Source organism: Microtus oregoni, unplaced genomic scaffold (assembly GCF_018167655.1).
Source record: "Microtus oregoni isolate MIOR12 unplaced genomic scaffold, Mior012 000015F_ref0000493, whole genome shotgun sequence".
NCBI lineage: Eukaryota > Metazoa > Chordata > Mammalia > Rodentia > Cricetidae > Microtus > Microtus oregoni.
Genome location: NW_024543074.1, coordinates 16,718,121 through 16,738,143, shown reverse-complemented (window position 1 = coordinate 16,738,143; position 20,023 = coordinate 16,718,121). Strand labels below are relative to the sequence as shown.

Below are 20,023 nucleotides of genomic sequence, written 5' to 3'. Positions count from 1 at the left end.
AAGGTTATTGTGAGTAGAGCTTCCCAGACAAAAAAGCTGCTGTGCCCCTGCAGGAATGCCCCCATTACAGGATCCCCTCGACTGCAGGGTTAGTACATGCTTCCCAGTTCTCTTAGACTTGTAGGCTGATTCAGACATAGTAAAGAAATTCTATAACTGCAGCATTTGCTAGTTTGATATCGGAGAATCACAGAACAAGGACAGCCTCAGGACAAAGAAAGCTCTCATCTAGCCAGTTCTACTGAGTCCTCATCTCAAAACCCAAACAACATCAAAAATACTTAACAAGAAGGGCTGTGGCATAGTTGCAGTTCCATGGTAGAATTCTTACTTCAGCAATGCTCTGGCTGGCATGTCAAATTCCTAGTAATAAGAAGAGAAAGGAGGAGGAGGCAGGAAAGAACAGAACTTGCAGACTTGAGTTGACCACATTTCTGGGGCTCTTTGGAGCCCATCTGTGTTCTGAGGAGCCCACCTGCCCAAGGGTTGCAGCATTGTCTTGTAAAAGGAGCCAGAGGCAATGACTGAGCCTATCTCCAGCCTCCTAGCAGCCTCCAAGGGGAATATTGACCTCTCTTTACTCCAGAATAACCTTAGTTTCTATTCTTCCTTCCATATAGATGTTTTTCCATTTCAAAGAAATCAGAATCCCTGAGCCAGTGGTATCACTTCCTCCATATTGCTGGCCTGAGATGTGAACCTTTCAGTTTCTACTTCACAGTCTAAACTGGAAAAAAAAAAAGAGGTACATGCTGAGCTTCCTTCTGGCTTCCAGATAATCACCTTATAATCTGATGCCTACTCAGAGCAGCCCCGATCTTCCATTCATTTTCATTAGGCAACACCCTCCCTGTCAGGCTCCCTGCTTCCTATAAAAGGCAGGTGGAACCTCCAGATTAGAAGAGCTAGACCAACCCAGACAACTCCGGCCTTCACTCCAAAGTCCTGTCTTCAACATGAAGATCTCTGCAGTGCTTCTTGGCCTGCTTCTCATAGCTGTCACTGTCAGCCCTGGAGAGCTGGCTGAGCCAGGTAAGGCATCTTCTCTTCTAAGGCAATGATTTGTGGGCACTAACACCTGAGCACAAGGCATCCCAGAGCTGCAGCATGGACTGCAGTTTTAAGATGGAGAGACTGAGACTCCAGGAGAAATCAGAAAGAGTTATTGTGTCATAGCTAGCCAGAGCCATGTGCTCAGACCACTGAGGCCAGACACTGTGATGTCTCACAACAAGATGCTGCATGTATGCACTACAGATATTTCCCGAGCCTTGTTGGGAGAGGTGGCCCAGAAATGGCTCTATGGGTGAGAAGGACATCTCAAGCAATAGAGGGATGACAGGAATTAAAACTGGAAGAAGCACTCTGGGGTCATGGTCCCGAGTGGCTTCCAGAACAACAGCCACATGTTGATACTGATAAGGCTTCTGAGCCTAAAAGCAGGTTGATGTGAAGCCCACAGCAGCAACGTGATGTACAGCTAGTTCTCAGAGCTTACTTCTGACATGAGAAATATTGGATCTGTGAATCAGATCTCATTATAGACAAACATCAATGAGGAGTCCTGTATTTTGACAGAGGACATCAACTCCTAGATCATATTGTATCCCTACAATCTAGATACAGAATTCAGAATCCATGACTCCTAGGTAGACACCCATCCTTCATCTTCCTTTGTGAGAGTACCCTGTAACATCCCCTGACCCTCTCTTTCAGATGAGGTGCCCCCTCCTGTTTCTTGCTGCTTTCTTCTAATCCAGCGGAAGATCCCTTTGAGGATGCTGCAGAGTTACCAAAATACTAGCGCCCAGTGTCCCCTGGCAGCTGTGATGTAAGTGATTACTGCCCAGAACACCCAGGAAGGGTTCCGGGGAGGGTGGTCAGGAAACACAGGTAAATGAATTAGACAAATATGGCCCCTATCTGAGTGGCTCCTTACTGACATGTGGAAACTGACTGAGGAAGAAGGAACGTATCCTTTCCAGGAGCCTGGAGGGATCCTCCCCAGGTCCTTTACCCAGTAGATGAAATAGCTTCAACTAGGAGAGCAAGATCAGGGCTTTTGCCTTCTCCCTTCCTCGTCTTCTCCTCCCAGCAGCTCCTTTGTCTATGGATTAAGAGTGGTTGAGGTCTGGGGATCTATGGGTGATGCCCTGAGCATGACTTCTAAGATGCCATCTCTCCACAGCTTCAAGACCAAGCGGGGTAAAGAGATCTGTGCGGACTCCACACAGAAGTGGGTCAAAGATTACATGAAGTTCCTGGACCAGACGTCCCCAAATCTGCAGGCCTAACCCTTCACACCTGGACTGAGAAACAGTCAAGGCCTGAAGTTCTCCCCTAACTTCTCTAGGCACGGAGTTCTTGTAAGCAGATGGTATCCGGGCTGGGTGTTTCCTCGTCCTTGTCTCTTACCTGAAATAATTCTGATTGTTTCAGAATTATTCAGAATTCATCCTATCTGAATAACTGAAATAAAAGCTCATACAGATTTGCAAATGTACCCTGGAAATGTTTATTCAAAGCAAAGTGATGAGAAGATAAAATCACTATCAGAGAGCAGGCCAATGAGGGAAGATTTACAGGAGTTCCAATTGATTGTCTGGGGTTTCATTTGAAGGGGTTCAAAGGAAGAAGTGTGGTTACTAGAGATATAATTCGGACGGTGCTCTATTTTGGTTGACAGGTTCAGGTTACATAAATCTTTGGTCACTAATCCTATCCCTTCCCATAACGCACCTTCTTTTTTAGCACATGCAAACCCAGTGTACATAAGCATGAAGGGTAAATAGGGAATTCACTCCCAAAGTTCACTTGAGAATAAATTTTTGCCTCATTGTCATGTACCACAAATGGATCTAGGCTCAATCAGCCCAAGATTGTGTTTCAGCTTGTGTTTGATTAGGAAAGAAAAGCTTAAAAAGGGTTACTAAGCAAAGAAATTTATTTCATCATTTAGAGCTTTTTGTACTTGGGGGTTCTAGGTTGCTACAGGAGTATGCTCTTTGAGGGAGGGGTATACATAACCCAAACCAAGTAGAGTCCAAATTACTAAGATGTTCCCTTTGCTTGCTTACCTTAACTTCCCTATGAAAAACTTTCCTTCCTAATTCATAGAGAGCTATGTCCTTTGTGTCTGACATACTTACATGTAACACACAATAGGATCATTGTCAGTATTAGTATTAGGCTCTCTAGACAGCCAGGGACAGCAGAATGAATACATATTGAAAGAGGATGCACTAGATTGGCTTGCACTGGTTGGTCAGAGTAGTCCAACAATGACTATCTCTGTGTCTTGGCGGATCCAATCCAATAGCAAAGCCTGGAGGATTCCTGGAGAACCACTGGTCTTCATTCTATGGTGGAAGCCGAAAGGCTCTAATTCTAATGACAGTAAAGGAATCAACACCAGCAGCAATAGGGTAGATGAACTTGCCAATGAGAATGAAGGCCAAGAAAGAAAAAAAAATTCCTCTTTCATATCTCTTCATAGGGCAGCCACTGCCAGAAAGTACTTAGGGAGGATCTTCCTGTATCAATCAGAGCACTGAAAATAGTTCCCAGACATCAGACATGTCCACAGGCCAGTCAGATACAGACACCCTCCACTGAGGTTCCCCCTAAGGACTTTCTAGGTTATAGCAAGTTAACAACCCAAACAATCACAATATCCAAAGTTAAAATAACCAAGAACACATCAAGGCCTAAAGAAGTAAAAGTATCAATGAAGGAAATCCGTGTCTTTATCAATCAAAACTCCTCTGCATCTGCCATTGTCTGGATTGATTTGTAGCAGGCCCCCAAACCTTGGCACAACTGACACCATGTTAGGAGACCCTTTCAGGCCTTGAAAGCCAGCAAGTAGGCGGCAGCTCCTGACAAAATAGGAACAAGACCTAGACCTAGCCCACCTGCCAAAGCAGGAGCAAAGCCTAAGTCAATGGATTCCCGAAAGTCTCTGAGTAAAAGTCCTTGAATGAGCTAACATTGTTTTTGGCTTCTGTAGTTCTGTTTCTTGTAATTAAAATGTGCTCACCCACAATGTGGGTTTTTTATACCAAAGAAAAGACCCGTGAGGCTTAGGGCTGCATGATTTGGGCAAGTTCCCCCATGTAGTCATTGGCCAGCGATAAAGACTTTCTTTTCATCTTTAAGATTGTCTCAAAAAACCAAACCAAAAAATAAGGAGGAGGAGGAGGAGGAGGAGGAGGAGGAGGAGGAGGAGAAGAAGAAGAAGAAGAAGAAGAAGAAGAAGAAGAAGAAGAAGAAGAAGAAGAAGAAACAAAACAAAAAGATTGTCTGAGTGGCCAGGTAGTGATGGTGGATTTTTAAGTCTCTGAGTTTAAGGCCAGCCTGATCTTCTACAGAGTGAGTTCCAGAACAGGTTCCAAAGCTACACAGAGAAACCTGTTTCAAAAAAAATAAACAAACAAGCCAAAACAAAAACAAAAACGACAAGATTTTCAGTGTGGCTAGGCAGTGGTAGTACAAGTCTTTAATCCCATCACTGGGGAAGCAGAGACAAGATGTATCTCTGAGTTTGAGACAAGCCTGGTCTAGCCTGGTCTACAGAACGAGTTTCAGGACAGCCAGGGCTACACAGAGTAACCCTGTATTTAAGAGAGAGAGAGAGAGAGAGAGAGAGAGAGAGAGAGAGAGAGAGAGAGAGAAGTTTTAAAAAAAGATTGTCAGTGTGGTGGTCTCTGGTGAACTACCTTGCAGCAGTTCTGTCTCATCTCAAAACAATCTAGAGTTATTTGGAAAGAGGGAAGCTCAGCTGAGATTGGCCTGTGGGGCATTTGACTGATGACCCATGTGGGAGTGCTCAGTTCGCTGTGGATGGGACGACCCCTGAACTGTGATACTGGGTGCTGTCAGAAAGCAGGCAGAGCGAACCAAGGAGAGAAAGTCCATAAGCAGCACTCCTCCGTGGTCTCTGCATCAGCTTCCACCTCCAGGTTCCTGCCCTGACTTCCCTCAGTGACGGACTGTTACCTGGAAGAGTAAGATGGAACGAATCCTTTCCTCCCCAAGTTTCTTTTGATCATGGTGCTTTGGAAACCCTAAAGTAAGGCAGTCATCATAGTCCTTAATCAGACTGACTCCATGCTTTGTCTCTGAATCACGGAACCTTTCCAAACAAAAAGACTTGGCTCAAGTAAGATTTGAAGTGTGAGTAGGCAAACAGACAGAGTAAAGGTTGAGGAAATGAGAGCCCGACATCTTCATCTAGACCTTACTGAAGCCAAGACTGGCGGTACGCTTGTCAATTAGAAAGTATTAAAGAAAACGCCAGATGCCTTGGGCAGGTTTCAAAGCATCTAAACTTAAAGATAATTAAGAAATGGAAAATCTGAGAATTAGAAATTCTGTCAGAAGGGGTCCTTGAGGTACTCAGCTGTCACTGTAATTGAACATAAACATCGCCCAGCTTTTCTGAAGTCCGGAAGGATGTGTCTCCAGCAGAAGTCGGTACAAATTTGAGGAGAGAAATACAGAGCTAAATGGTTTTCTCCTTACGAGTCATAGAACAGAAGATGGCTGGACCTACCTGATAGTCTTTTCCAGGTGGAAGGGAATTCTTGATGCTACATCTTTTCCCCACTGAGGAAATCTCCTTGATTTTTCTTTTATTTCTTTAGCTTTCCCTGTTCTGGGAGTTCATTGTAGAAACACTGTAACCAGTTCTGAGTTTTAGTTGCCAGGTTTAACGGTATGCTTCAGCATTATATGTTTTTCTATTATAGACATGTTTTGGACACTTTTTTACTTAATGTTTATAGGATACTTAGTATTTTTTTGAAGCAGATAACAGGTGTTTGTCAAAAAAGAGTAGATGCTAGATTTATAAGAACTGACAGGAAGTTCTTTAAATGCTAACATATTTAGCTGATTTGTCAGTTGATGCCATTAATCTATTTAAGCATTAACCTGGAAGATTGGCTATAGAGACACAATGAAAGTGAGAAACCAGCTATTTTCCATTATGCTACTAGGAGCCATTTGAGTCTGTAACCAAGTTAAGTCTCTGTTTGCCATAAAATTTCAATTTCTACTTCTCAGAGCTGGGCTGCACCCTATCCCAATAGCCATAAATGTGCCATAAACCAACTGCCCAGAGGCACCTGGTCTCAAATATGCTCAAATATGTACGTATATGTATATATAATGGATGGAGGGAGGGAAGAATGGATAGATAGATAGATAGATAGATAGATAGATAGATAGATAGATAGACAGACAGATATCAAAAGCCATTACAGAATCTGCCACTAAAAGCCTCCTGTGACTAAATGACCAATTCCTGGAACTGGGTAAATTAGTCTCTTCCAGAAAAATCTGCCAGGTCAGTGTTTGTATAGCCAACTCAAATGCTTCCTACGTTCTCTCTGCAACTTTTAGTTCTATCTTTCTACCATGTGAGCCCCTGGAATGGAACTTGGGTCTTCAGACGTGGCAGCAAGAGCCTTGACCTGCTGAGCCACCTCACTAGCCTGCACATGTTTTTAAATGCCTTGCACCCAGTCAAATTTAGTTGGGACAGGGAACCCAGAAGCAGTGGCTAATGGTATATAGGGCCGCTCTGTGGGGATACCTTGTGGCTTGACTCCACTGAGATTTGGGGAGTCTATGGCCCCAGCCCTCTAGCTCCAGCCCTCGCACCACCCAGCCCGTTCCTCTTTTCATCATACCTATCTTGACAAAATGTCTCTCCCATGACCTCTGGCAACAGTCTACCGACCTTTTCTCGCTAACATGGGTTTTGTTTTGTTTTTCCGTTTAATGATTTTTCAAGCCCAGATTAGCATCTTAAGAGTGAAACCAGACTTCTGAGGAAAACTAGAGGCCTGTGTTCCACTTTCACTTTGAGATTTTTATCTGAGGATAACTCTCCTACCCATCTTCTCTGGGAGGAAGGTGAGTGCTATGGAAATGAAATAGACTGGGCTCTTCCAAGCTTCCAGGAAAGAGAGGAGGTCAGGGGTCCAGGGCATGGAGCCCCTGCCAGCTGAACAATTGGAAGACAGCTGAACTGGGACTGGAAATTAGGAAGAAAAAGTTGCAGCCTGGCTTTAGTGGGCTCTTGAACTTCAGATTGAATATCTGTGGGTCCTAAGGTGATTTGAAATAAAATTGTCACCAAATGAACTGGCACTATTAGGAGGTGGGGCTTTACTAGAGAAATAGAATATATAATTGTGAATAGGTGGGGTCAGGGAACTGGAATCAGAGAGAGAATTCAAGTGAGAAGTTGGGGGAAAGAGGGCAATAAATAGGAAATGTGGGGAGAGACAGCTAAAATTAAGGGCTATTTGAGGGGTGGTATGGAAATCTAATATGACAGAAGTTTCCTAAAACATATGTGAAGTCTATTTAAATGAAATTGCCAAATAATAAGAGAGATAGAGCACCAACTTGATATCTTGTCACAACTGGATATATGAAGTTTCCAGTACCAGAAATGGGTTACATCTAATTGAGTTGTTGGCCAAAGAGGACCCATGGGAGCCCCCGAGCAATCCAGCCTATTGCTAAGGTTGCAGGTTGCTTTCCAAACTGGTAGCAAAACTCTGTTGCTAAAGAGAACATCTACACATCTCACTGAACGTGGAGAAATCAAACTAGTGCCTACCGAGAGCCTTCACCCCTAGGAACTACTGTTCTTGGTACCAGAAGGTACCCTGCACACTACAAGAGAAGAAACATTAATACGAACCCAGCTACAAACCCTTCTGACACTGGTGCCCTGCCTGTAAGGTGTGCTAATGCAATGGTGACATAAGGTTTGTGCCAGTAACCAACCAATATCTTCGTGTGTGTCTGCTTCTTGTGCCTTTTCTTGCCTTTGGATTGGGCCTACTCCAGGAGAAGGAACCCAGACCTGACCCTGCTCGAGTGACCAAGAACCTGAGACTAGATAGCCCACGGACCTATGGAAAACCAAATACTACTGTATGAAGGAATGAAATGATAAAAAGGCTCCTAATGACATTCTGCTATTCTCATACATCTGTGCCTTGCTCAACCATCATCAGAGAAGCTTCCTGCTGCAGCAGATGAGAACAAATATGGACCCACAGCCGGACAACAAGCAGGGAGTGGGAGACCTTGGAACACTCAATCCTAAAAGGTATACCTCCATCACATCCCCTCCCTTGAGCTCAGGGAACCCTGTGGAAGAGAAAGCAGGTTGAGTTTAAGAGTCCAAGGGGGTGGAGGACACCAAGGAAATGAGGCCTTCTAAACACAACTGAGCCAATGTACATACGAACTCACAGAGACTGAGGCAGCGTGCACAAGGCCCACACAGGTCTACACGGGACGAGGCCCTAGAAATGAAAGAAGTGGACACATGCCCCTATTCCTAACCCAGAAGGTATCTCTTGCTGATAAAAAGGTACAAATGAAGGTTTAGTTTTCTCCAAAGAAGTCTCACTGAGGAAACAAAGTACTCTTAGCTACTGTGGGCTGCATGCCCAGCAGCTGACGACCAACAGAAAAATTCAGTGGCATCTATGGGGTTCCTTGACTGACTTTTCTTTTGTCTTTCCTTCGTTACTTATTTTATTCTTTCTTTCTTAATTTTTTTGCTCTTTCTCCCTTCTTTTATTCTACAAGTTCACATATATATTAAGCCTTCCAGTTTTGTGTTTTTATGGGATTCCCGAGTGTATGAATGAGTGGGTCTCTGTATGGATAGTTGTTTCTTGTGCCTTTTCTTGGGCTCTTTCCTTTCTATTTGTTTATTTTGTCCTATTCCAATGTGTTTGCTTTTGTCTTATATTTCATTTATTATTAGCCCTTAGGAGCCCATTTGTTTTCTAATGAGAAACAGAAAGGGAGTGGATCTGAGTGGGACAGAAGCAGGAACTGGACAGAGTAGAGGGAAGGAAAACTGTAATATATATATATATATATATATATATATATATATATATATATATATAAATATTCTAATAGAAGAAAAAAATAAAATACATAAGGAAAATTTTTATCTTTGTCCAGCCAGGCCCTGGGGAGAGACACCACGATTCCAGCCATAGGGAAACACAGAACACTGGGTAATGTGTTGATGTGTAAACTGGGTTAATTCTCTTAGGGCAATACGCTTTCCCCTCACCTTATCCAGAAGTGGCAATAGCACCCCCATAGCGAAGGGGTGTCTGGCTAATGACCTCCACCTGTACCCTTACCCTTCGCGGTAGTCACGTCTCTTGGTGGTCATATATGCTGACTGGGGTTGGAAAAGGTGATTAAAGCCCCTGGTGGTGAAGCCATTAAACCAATCCAGGGGCCCAGCTTCTCAGAACCACCTCCAAGTCAGGTATCGCCTACTTGGAAAGTCGTTTTCACTAAAATTCTCACTAACACCATGGAGCAATAAAGCAACTAAATGACAGCAGAGCACCAAAGGGAGAGTGCTCCAAGGGGCTTCAGCCGACTTTAGCCTCTCTTCCACAGTCTCGAGGTCAAACTGAACATAGGGATGAGAGTTCAGGATTCATGAACTATTGGGACCACAAGTCCAAAATGTCCAAGGCATGAAGACTCACCCCAGACTGACACCAGGCTACATCAAAGGACACAACTCAAATTTTCAACAGCTGAATTCTGAGATTTGTTGTTTATGTCAGATAAGACTGACCTGTGTCCTAATAAATGAATGTAATAGGATGTGGTTCATAGTCTTATTTAAGTGACTGGTATTTTATGTGCCTGGGCTTGAATATAAGAGTTTTTAAATCTACATCTTTATATGAGCTGATTCATATCTGTGTGTTCCAATGCACTCCCATGCAAACTGGGGACAGAGACACAGAGCCATGGAGGTCACTAAGTTAAAATGCATTCTCTTGGGTATGTTTTGATCTCACCCTGGATCTGGGCCTGCAGTATGGCGTAAGCTATGACTCACGCTACTCTTTCAACATCTGTTCTTAGGGCTTCTCACTTCTCGTATTTATTCCCACAAGCCCATCCTGGGTGACTTGCTGGGTCATGAGCAGCCTGGGCTATATACTTGCCTAGAGCTCAGAAGAGTAGCCAAAAGGGTTTCTTTCTGGGTAGCATCCTTCCAAAGGATGCCATTTTGGTAGACATTTAAATGCCTCTGATTTCCTCTTTTCAGTGACTGGTTCTGGGAATCATTCTATAGGCTTAGATGATTCAAAACCATTGTTCAGAAGGCAAGACACCAAGTATCTTCTGTGTCCCCAACTCACTTTGTCACCTCCTCAGTCTGATCACAAAGGTACCTTCCCAAGTGAACTGTTTGTACACTAGGCCTCAACTACATTTTGTTTTCCTGATTCATTTTTAACACAGTCAATATTTCACCTCCTCCTTGGTCAGTGCCTGAATCTAAGAGAGCAATTAACTGGGATCAGGGCCACAGGCTCATTTGGGCACCTGTTGGGTGTGTTTTCTAGAGCTAAAGCTAAAACTGGGACCAAGATCAGGGACTTAACAACAGGCTCTTCACAGTCAGGGCAGCTTACATATCAGAACTAACCAGCATGTAACTACATTAGCCGCTTGACCAGGGAAAAGGGTACCAGGGAAATGAGTTAAAAAATAAATAAGAAAATTTATCAAAGACAGTGGTAAATAAGTCACTTGTGGTTGGAAAAGGACATAGACAAGTATAAGAAGTTGGAAGGTTTAAAAAATCTTATGACATTGGTCCAGTACTGGAAATTTGGGTATGAACTCATAGTTTTAAGGATAGATAGATAGATGAGAGAGAGTCAGATAGAGAGACAGACAGACAGACAGAAATAGAACCAGAGAGATATATAAAGCATGCATACATGATAATATTAACATATGCATATACTGGTTATGTTCACTGAGAACATGTAGAAACAATGAAACATGTGTGACAATGTGCACACCAAGAGCCAATATATAAATACTACTCTCTATTAAAGAAGCAAGAAGTTTCTGGGAATAAATTCCTGGCTCCAGAGTTGTAACATCTTGTCATGTCACAAAGAAATGAAGTAAAGTCTTTACAACTGCAGGAGGTCTGTGAAAACATGGAAGAACCAAAGAGGAGAGGCTCACACTAGCCAAACCTTGACAATACGTTCACCAAAATAAATACAATAGGTTTGAAAGTACAAAATAAGTCGTTGTAATCCCTTTAGTAAAATCAGAGAAGGGAAGATCTTAACTTAGATAATGCTAGCCGATACAGAGAGAGGAGGAATGACAGAGTTATTAAAATCACCCTTTGGTAGTGTGAAAGTAAAAATTAACTCAGCCAAGAATCATCAATGAACGCTCAAACCAGTGGGTGAATAGCTGATTAGGAGTATTGGCATAGAAAGGTATCTCTCCACGATATGACTAATAATAACTAAAGAAATAAAAGGTCTAATTAATGTGCATTGCTAATAAGAAGAGGGAGCTACAAAGATTTTAACCAATAACAGAAATTGACACAGCCAGTAACGGGACTGTGAGCCTCCATACCTCCATACCTCCTGACAGAGTCCACCAGGAGCACAGCATCCCTCCAGTCAGGCCCATGAACCAGATCTCCCCGTGACAGACTCAAACCCAGGAAGATCCTACTGAGTAGCTGGAGTGTCAAGAAGACTAAAGAGACATGGCAGCTAATTGAAACACAAGACCATGGGTTGGCTCCTGGGTCTATAAAAGATGTTACTGGGACATTAATTAAATTATGAATGGGCTCTTTTGATCATCTCATGATGCTGGATCCACAATCTTGTCCTGATTATTGCCTTTGTACAATTGTTCTGCAGAGATATGTATTTGTTTCCAGAAAATATTCACTTCAATATAAAGGTATCCAGAAATAAGCTAATCTCAAGTAGGTTAAAAAAAAAGAAGAAGAAGAAGAAGAAAGAGAGAAAGACAAGCCACAGAGACGGAGGTTGAGGGGTTGGGTGTCTGATATTGCAACACACTCTTCAGTTTGCTTGCCGAGTCACTGTTTGGTGTGACAGTCATCTCACTTTGGTTTTAATCAGTGTTACACTCATGATTAATGAAGTTGAGCATCTGCTCAAATGTTTATTTGAATGTTCAGTATTTGATGTTGTAAAATTACAACCTACATCTTTTACTCCCTCTTATTAGATTTTCTGGATGTTTTAAATAAGAAGTATTTTCTATTTTCCAACTAAGACTCCTTTCTCAGACAAGTGAGTAGGGCGTTCTCACAGTCTGGGGTTCACCTTTTCACTTCCTTAAGAATTACTGAAAGAGTTTCAGGATTTCAACATAGCTTAGTTTTTTTTTTTTTAACTATTTTCTGTTATTAATAGTAACTTTGTCTTCTATTTAAGAGAATATTTTCTCATGTAAGGATATGATATATCTTCACATATTCTATTTTTTTTTTTGCAGGTGGGAGTTTGACACAGGGTTTCTTTGTAATTTTGGTGTCTGTCCTGAAACTAGCTCTTGTAGACCAGGCTGGCCTCAAACTCACAGAGATCTGCTTGCCTCTGCTGCCTGAGTGCTGGGATTAAAGGTGTGTGCCATCATCGCCTGGCATATCTTCAGATATTCTTATAGCAACTTCTATTATTCTGTTCAGGCTACAATCTACCTGTAATTGATTTTTAGAAATAGTGAAAAGTAAGAATCATAGTTTTATTTTTTAATAAACTATCCCATGATCTAGTACTAGCAATTAATAAGGCATTTTTTCTAATTATTCTGGAATGCACACTTTGTTATGAAACTAATATATGTGGGTGTAAAAAGTATTGTCCTTACTAGATGGTTTCAGCTCAGAATTCTACAAGAATTTCAAAAAAGAACTAATGCCAATACTCCTCAAATTATTCCACACAATAGAAACAGAAGGAACATTGCCAAACTCTTTTTTATGAGGCTACAATTACCCTGATACCCAAACCACAGAAAGACATTCCTAAGAAAATGAATTACAGACCAATCTCACTCATGAACATCGATGCTAAAATACTGGCAAATCGATTCAAGAACAGATCAGAACCATCATCCACCATAATCAAGTCAGCTTCATCCCAGAGATGCAGGGATGGTTCAACATACAAAACTCTGCAAACATAATCTACCATATAAACAAACTGAAAAATAAAAACCACATGATCATCTCAATAGATGCCAAAAAAGCTTTCAACAAAATACAACATCCCTTCATGATAAAGGTCATGGAGAGAACAGGGATACAAGGAAAATACCTAACACAATAAAGGCAATATACAGAAAAACAAACAAAAAAAAACAGCTAACATCAAATTAAATGGAAAGAAACTTCCAGGGATCCCACTAAAATCAGGAACAAGACAAGGTTCACTTGTCCACTCTCTATGCATCTATTCAATAAAGTTCTTGAGGTCCTAGCTAGAGCATTAAGACAACAAAAGGAGATCGAGGTGATACAAATTGGAAAAGAAGTCAAACACACACTATTTGCTGATTATAGGACAGTTTACATAAGTTATCTCAAAAATTCTACCAAGGAACTTCTACAACTCATAAACACTTTCAGTAATGTAGCAGGATACAAGATTAACTCAAAAAAATCAGTAGCCCTCCTGTACACAGATGATAAATGGGCTGAGAAAGAAATCAGAGAATCAACAACCTTCATAATAGCCACAAATAGCATAAAATATCTCGGAGAAACTCTAACCAAACAAGTGGAAGACTTGCATGACAAGAACTTTAAATCTTTGAGGAAGGAAATTGAAGAAGACATCAAAAAGTGCAAAGATCTCCCATGATCTTGGGTAGGTAGAATTAACATAATAAAAATGGCAATCTTGCCATAAGCAATCTATAGATTCAATGCAATGCTCATCAAAATCCCAGCAAAATTCTACAAAGACCTCAAAAGAATGGTACTCAACTTCATATGGAAAAGTAAAAAACTCAGGATAGTGAAAACAATCCTGTACAATAAAAGAACTTCTGGAGGCATCACAATCCCTGACTTCAAACTCTACTATAGAGCTTCATACAGTACTGAAAACAGCCTGTTATTGGCATAAAAATAGATAAGAGGATCAATGGAACTGAATAGAAGGCCTGGATATTAATCAACACACCTTCAAACATCCGATTTTTGACAAAGAAGCAAAAAAAATCAAATGGAAAAAAATAAAGTATATTTAACAGGTGGTGCTGGCATAACTGGATATCGACATGTAGAATGAAAATAGATCCATAACTATCACCATGCACAAAACTCAAGTCCAAATGGAACAAAGACCTCAACATAAAGCTAGCCACACTGAACCTGATAGAAGAGAAAGTGGGAAGTACACTTGAATGCATTGGCACAGGAGACCACTTCCTAAATATAGCCCCAGTATCACAGACACTGAGAGAAACAATTAATAAATTGAACCTCCTGAAACTGAAAAGCTTCTGTAAAGCTTAGGACATGGTCAACAAGACAAAATGGCAGTCTAGAGAATGGGAAAAGATCTTCATCAATCCCACATCAGAGATCTGACCTCCAAAATATACAAAGAACTCATCTATCTCTTCCACAATCTATCACACTGACGTACTATATTAAAGACATTATGCCAACTGGACCAAATGAGCAGGATGTAGCAACCAGTTTGAACTCGTTGGTGACACATAAGTGTATCAGAGGATGGGAAATAAACCTAACCAAACTTTGAGGACCTTCTACCTCAGTGAAATTCTTAGAAGACTGAAGGCGTAAGTCACAAACAATCCCACACCGGTTCGGAATTATGATTAATAGAATAGTTATTTATTTAAAGGGGAAAAAACTTACAGATCACTGTCCCAGACAACAGCCCTCTGCGCAATCAGGAAAGGATAGTAGCTGGAAGCGGAGCCAGAAGCGGAGCCGGAAGCAGAGCCGGGAGAAGGAGAACTAGTGGAGGGCAGTCGTTGCTTTTTTAAAGAGAGAGAGAGACCATGTCTCAATGGGCTGGTATCTCCCCGGCTATTGGCTGAAGGAGCGGAAGTAGCTCCCACAACAGGAGTCCAGTGATGTGGGGCATGCAGCAATATTCCTTCTGAGATGAAAGATAAGTTATTGCACCTGGCTGCTTCCACCGCCAAGAAAGAAGCACAACACTTAGTGAGTCTGCTTGGATTTTATAGACAGCACATTCTCCAATTGGGTGTGCTACTCCGGCTCATCCACCAAGCTACTTGGAAAGCTGCTAGCTCTGCATTAGGCCCCGAACAAAAGAAGGCTCTTCAGCAAGTCCAGGCTGCTGTGCAACTGCTGTACCACTCAGACCCTCTGATCCAGCAGTCAGGATGGTGTTTGAGGTCACAGTAATAACAAGAATGCTGTTTAGAGCCTTTGCCAGGCCCTTAGAGATTACCAGCACACAAGGAAAACAGTACATCAATACATTTTTATATGTGGCAATAATATTTCAAGGAAAGACTGATTTCCAAAGTTTTGAACATTTTAGTGCACTGTGGTGGTAGGGAGCAGGATTCCAGCCCAGAACATGCGTATTTTGTGGTGTTTTGATTTATTGCCATTGTTACATATGTGCGGTTTACCGCAAACTGCCATGCACTTGCTGCTCACATCCAATCCTGACTGGATGGAGAGGCAGTAAAATTTCACTGTGTAGGCGCGTTCTTGCTAAATCTGTATGAAATACTGTCTTTGGGGAATGGAGTTGTGAAACCACTCCCAGGATCAGAGTGGTCCTCTCTTGCTTGCTCGGTGCTTGGAAGGAAGTGGAAGGACATTGTGGCAAAAGGCAATATGCTAATGCATTTATCCTGTGGCCCTCACAGATCTTGGGTTCCTGGATGTTTTGTGCATTTTGTTTGGCTGTGGAAGTGTATATAATGTACAAATATGTCCAATATGTTCATCGTCTCATTAAAGAGGCTGCCAGTAGATCACAGAATAGTTAGTAAAGCTAGCACTTTGTATATACTTCATGTGGAAATTCATGGGAATTTTTGCTTCCCATAAATGATGTTTGGACTCAAAGTTGTTGAATTATTTCTGAGCGTTGCATAGGCCTGTGCTTGTCAACTGATCTGAAGATAGTGTAAGCGGGAAGTAGGGAGGGAATGGCCACAATTGGCAGACAACTGATACTGTAACCATTGCTATGCGTGTGATTTAATTCACCACCACTGTGTGCGTAGCAGAAACGTTCTTCCGTGAAATGACCAGTCTTTCTAGACATTTAAACATGCTTTGTGTGCCTGACAGTAGAAGTAGCAGAGTTAATGCTTTGTGTAAATGGATTCTTAAGCCTGGGAGGTCCAGTGTGTGGAAATGGGTTCAATTAAATCCCTCTGAGAACAAAGTGCTCTCTCTACCTGTTGGTGGGCTGAGGGAGGTGGAAGCAAAGAAACCATGAATATTTTTGCTATCATGTGTAAGGAAGGTATAGTCATCACCTTGTGTACACTTCATTTAGTTTTGCTGTATTGGATATATTGTACACATATCAGGCAAATAACCCTCATTTTATGATATGTAGAAGCTAAATATGAAAGAAATAGCCAATATATGTCAAAAGTAGTTGGTAAGGTAACATCTTTCAGATACTTTGTATTAAAATTCATAGAAAAGCCCTCTTCTTAAAAATGATTTTTTAAATATTTATTTTATGTGCATTGTTTTGTCCGTGTGTATGAGAGAGAGCCAGCTTCTCCGGGACTGGAGTTACACACTGTGAGTTATCATGTGGGTGCTGGGAATTGAACCTGGGGCCTCTGGAAGAGCTGCCAGTACTATTAATGGAGACATGGTGATATGGGAGTGATTTCTTTCTGATCTGTTGCTTTCATTGGGTAATTAATAAAGAACTGCCTTGGCCCATTTGATAGGCCAACCTTTAGGTGGGTGGAGTAAACAGAACAGAATGCTGGGAGAAAGAAGCTGAGTCAGAGAGTAGCCATGATTCTCCCACTCCAAACAGATGCAGGTTAAGATCTTCCCTGGTAAGCCACTTCGTGGGCTACACAGATTATTAGAAATGGGTTAGATCAATATGTAAGAGCTAGTCAATAAGAGGCTAGAACTAATGGTCCAGGCAGTGTTTAAAAGAATACAGTTTCTGTGTAATTATTTCGGGGCATAAGCTAGCCATGCGGGCAGCCAGGTGCCGGAGACGCAGCCCCACCGCTCATATTTCAACAACATGGAGGGCTCTAGACCAGAGCACTTTCGCTGGAAGACACTTGCTGATATGCACATTGCTATGTGTGTACTAAATCCAACAGTCTTGTGTATTCAGGAGCAAAACTTGAGTCCTAATTTGAAATATCTCATAGATGTTTAGAGGGGCACAATGTACATTAAAAGTGGGTGTAAAAACAGCACATTTTGTAGATACCACACTGTCTGTCAGAAGCCGTGGTGAAACCACCTCTCTGAATGGTGCACACTGTATTTGTGTTGGTCCTCGGTGGGAGCAGAGGAAAGTGCAAAGGACTTTAAACCAGAATGTTTCAGGAAAGCAATAATGACCACTGTCCTTCACATCTGCATTTTGTAAGTATTTTATTAATGTATGTATACCATAGGATGTGGGCCAGCCCAGATCCACAGCGCTGAGTCTTTCTAGGTGCTAAAAGAGATTCTGGTTCATGGCAAAGTAACTAGCAATTAGGGCACTGGGTATCCTATGTGTAATGTTCACAGAAAAATCTGTTCTTAAACCATTTAGGAAGTGAAATGGTTCAAGGGCCCTCAGCATATTACGGTTCCATAAACCTGACCCTGGTGTTCACAGAAATAGGAAGGACTGTAGGCAAAATGCGACTATTTAGAGGACATTGCTGACTCTAGTCTTTGTTCGACCTGACCTGTGTAGTTTTGCCAGTGGTACTGTTTGCCTACCAGGACACTAAGTCTTTGTAGGAGCATCTATTGGGGCAACAGAACTTTAAATAGTGTAACATGATGCTTTCATTTATCAAGTTCACACTTGAGAACAGTACAATCAATACTGTTTTAGAAAAACAAAAACAATAAAGAGACCTCACCATGTTAATGATGTCAGTTGATGTGTTGTGGATCGCATTCACAACTGTCATTGACTACACATGGTCCATGGCTACACACATCTCATCGTCTTTCTAGATACTTAAAAGTTCCATAAATGGAGTCTGGAGAAATGCTCGGAGGTTCGGAGTGCTATTCTTTTTTGTTTGTTTTGTTTTTTGTTTTTCAAGACAGGGTATCTCTGTGGCTTTGGAGCCTGTCCTGGAACTAGCTCTTACAGACCAGGCCTTGAACTCACAGAGATCCGCCTGCCTCTGCTTCCTGAGTGCTGGGATTAAAGGCGTGCGCCACTACAGTCCAGCATGCTTGCTATTCTTACAGGGAACCTGAGTTTAGCTCTTAGCATCCTCATCCAGTTATTGGCAGTTGCCTATAACTCCAGCTTCAGGGTATCAAACACCCTCGTTCACAGTCACTGTGCTCACCTGCATAAATCACATTCAGATACACACATAGACACATAAGTCCACATTCAGATACACACATAGACACATAATTAAAAATAACATGTTTTAAAAACATAAAAACAAATAAAAGTATATAAGTGGTAAAAATAAAAAAAAATCTAGAGCTAGCATAACACCCCCTTAAGGATTTCTTCTCTTCTTCGTCATTTAAAAGGAATGACTGCCTTGGAGGAATGAGAAAGTGGACGTCTTAGAAGCAATGCTGGGTGTTCTGAGCTGTAGATGCTGGACATCAAGGGGAGGATTGTGTGGCAAGGTCCTGTGTAGGTACGTTTGTTCATGTTGTCTGGCCATTGCTCTACGTTTATGTCTCAGTTAGTTTTGCTCGGTATTAAAGGATAATCCCTGAGCCCACACATGTTGGAAGCTACAGAATGATTGCTCTCTGAATGTCCTGCTGGTCTTCAGGGAAAACTGTCTTCTGTGGTGGTGACTTTGGTTCATTCACGTCATAGAACTGGTGTGGTCCTGATGAGGCTGAAGTCACTGCTGTGGTCAGAAGGGTGAAGGAATGAATGGTTCTTGGCTGGCATCTCCGCGTCTCAAAGACAGTTTTAATTATAACCATAGATATCTAGGAGAATTTTTGGTAAGGAATTTGTGTCTCTTGTCCAAAAGTTTATTATTTCATAACTGCTAAGTTTTATGTTTCCCAAAGGTGACAACGTATGATAAAATCTTCAGTCAGTGAATCAGCCAACCTGGAGATTTCTACAGAGCACACAGTGATTACTGCGTTTCTAGGCAGGGAGTGTCAGAGCGTGTTCATTAAGCTGGCAGCGGAGGGGCCAAGGGAGCTCACCGTGCCAGCTGCTATGGTGTGCTCAGGTTGACAGGTCTATGAGCACCATGGATACATGTGCAATTTCTAGCTGCATCACAGCGATTTATTGCAAGGAGAACATGCTTTCCTGCTGATGTCTTAGCAGAATGGATCAGATCCTGACTCTTAAAACATTGTCTAGCACAGCCTGCTCCCTCATGTCGTCTGTTAAATTGGGGACTATATAATCCTGATTGCAACTCTGTTGAGATTTTGATCTAGGGACCTGCTGCCATTTTTCTTATCTGTGAGTTTTTTGTCACCAAGGAACTCATGATTACAAATTTTTCTAACAAGTAGATATCATAGTATATTCTTATTTTCAAAGTACTTGAATGGCCTGGGGCTGTTTGGTAAATATTTACAATGTGTGAGAAAGCATGACACATATCACGTGCTCCCCATCTCGGCGTGTACAGACAGGACTAGGAAATGCCTAGGACACAATCAGCCAGCTGTTTACGCCTGGACGACTTTGCTCAGTGCTTGTGTTTTGATTTCCTATAATACAACTGTTAAAAAATAAGAGTTCTTAGACATTCTGCTCATAAATCATTCTCATAGATCCATGCCTTGCTCAGCCATTATCAGAGAGGCTTCCTCCTGCAGCAGACGGGAACAAACACAGAGAGCAACAACTGGACGGTGGGCAGAGAGTGGGGGACTTTGGAACACTGAATGTCTCCTTCAAATCCTCCGTGGGGCTCAGGAAACAGGAGAAGA

The 20,023-nt window shown here is 41.9% G+C and overlaps 1 protein-coding gene across 1 annotated transcript; it reads left to right on the top strand.

The window, feature by feature from the left end:
- The first annotated feature begins 886 nt into the window (after nucleotides 1-886).
- On the top strand, nucleotides 887-2,490 carry LOC121456832 (C-C motif chemokine 8-like). Its single transcript, XM_041665312.1, has 3 exons — nucleotides 887-1,032; nucleotides 1,717-1,831; nucleotides 2,189-2,490. The coding sequence occupies exons 1-3, from the start codon at nucleotides 957-959 to the stop codon at nucleotides 2,292-2,294; spliced, it is 297 nt and encodes a 98-aa protein (XP_041521246.1). The 5' UTR covers nucleotides 887-956; the 3' UTR covers nucleotides 2,295-2,490.
- The last annotated feature ends 17,533 nt before the right edge of the window (nucleotides 2,491-20,023 follow it).

Excerpts from the sequence above, each read along its gene's own strand:
- LOC121456832 (XM_041665312.1), top strand. The coding sequence starts at position 957 with ATGAAGATCTCTGCAGTGCTTCTTGGCCTGCTTCTCATAGCTGTCACT. Across the intron at positions 1,033-1,716 it reads TGGAGAGCTGGCTGAGCCAG|ATGAGGTGCCCCCTCCTGTT; the intron begins GTAAGGCATCTT and ends CCTCTCTTTCAG. Across the intron at positions 1,832-2,188 it reads TGTCCCCTGGCAGCTGTGAT|CTTCAAGACCAAGCGGGGTA; the intron begins GTAAGTGATTAC and ends ATCTCTCCACAG.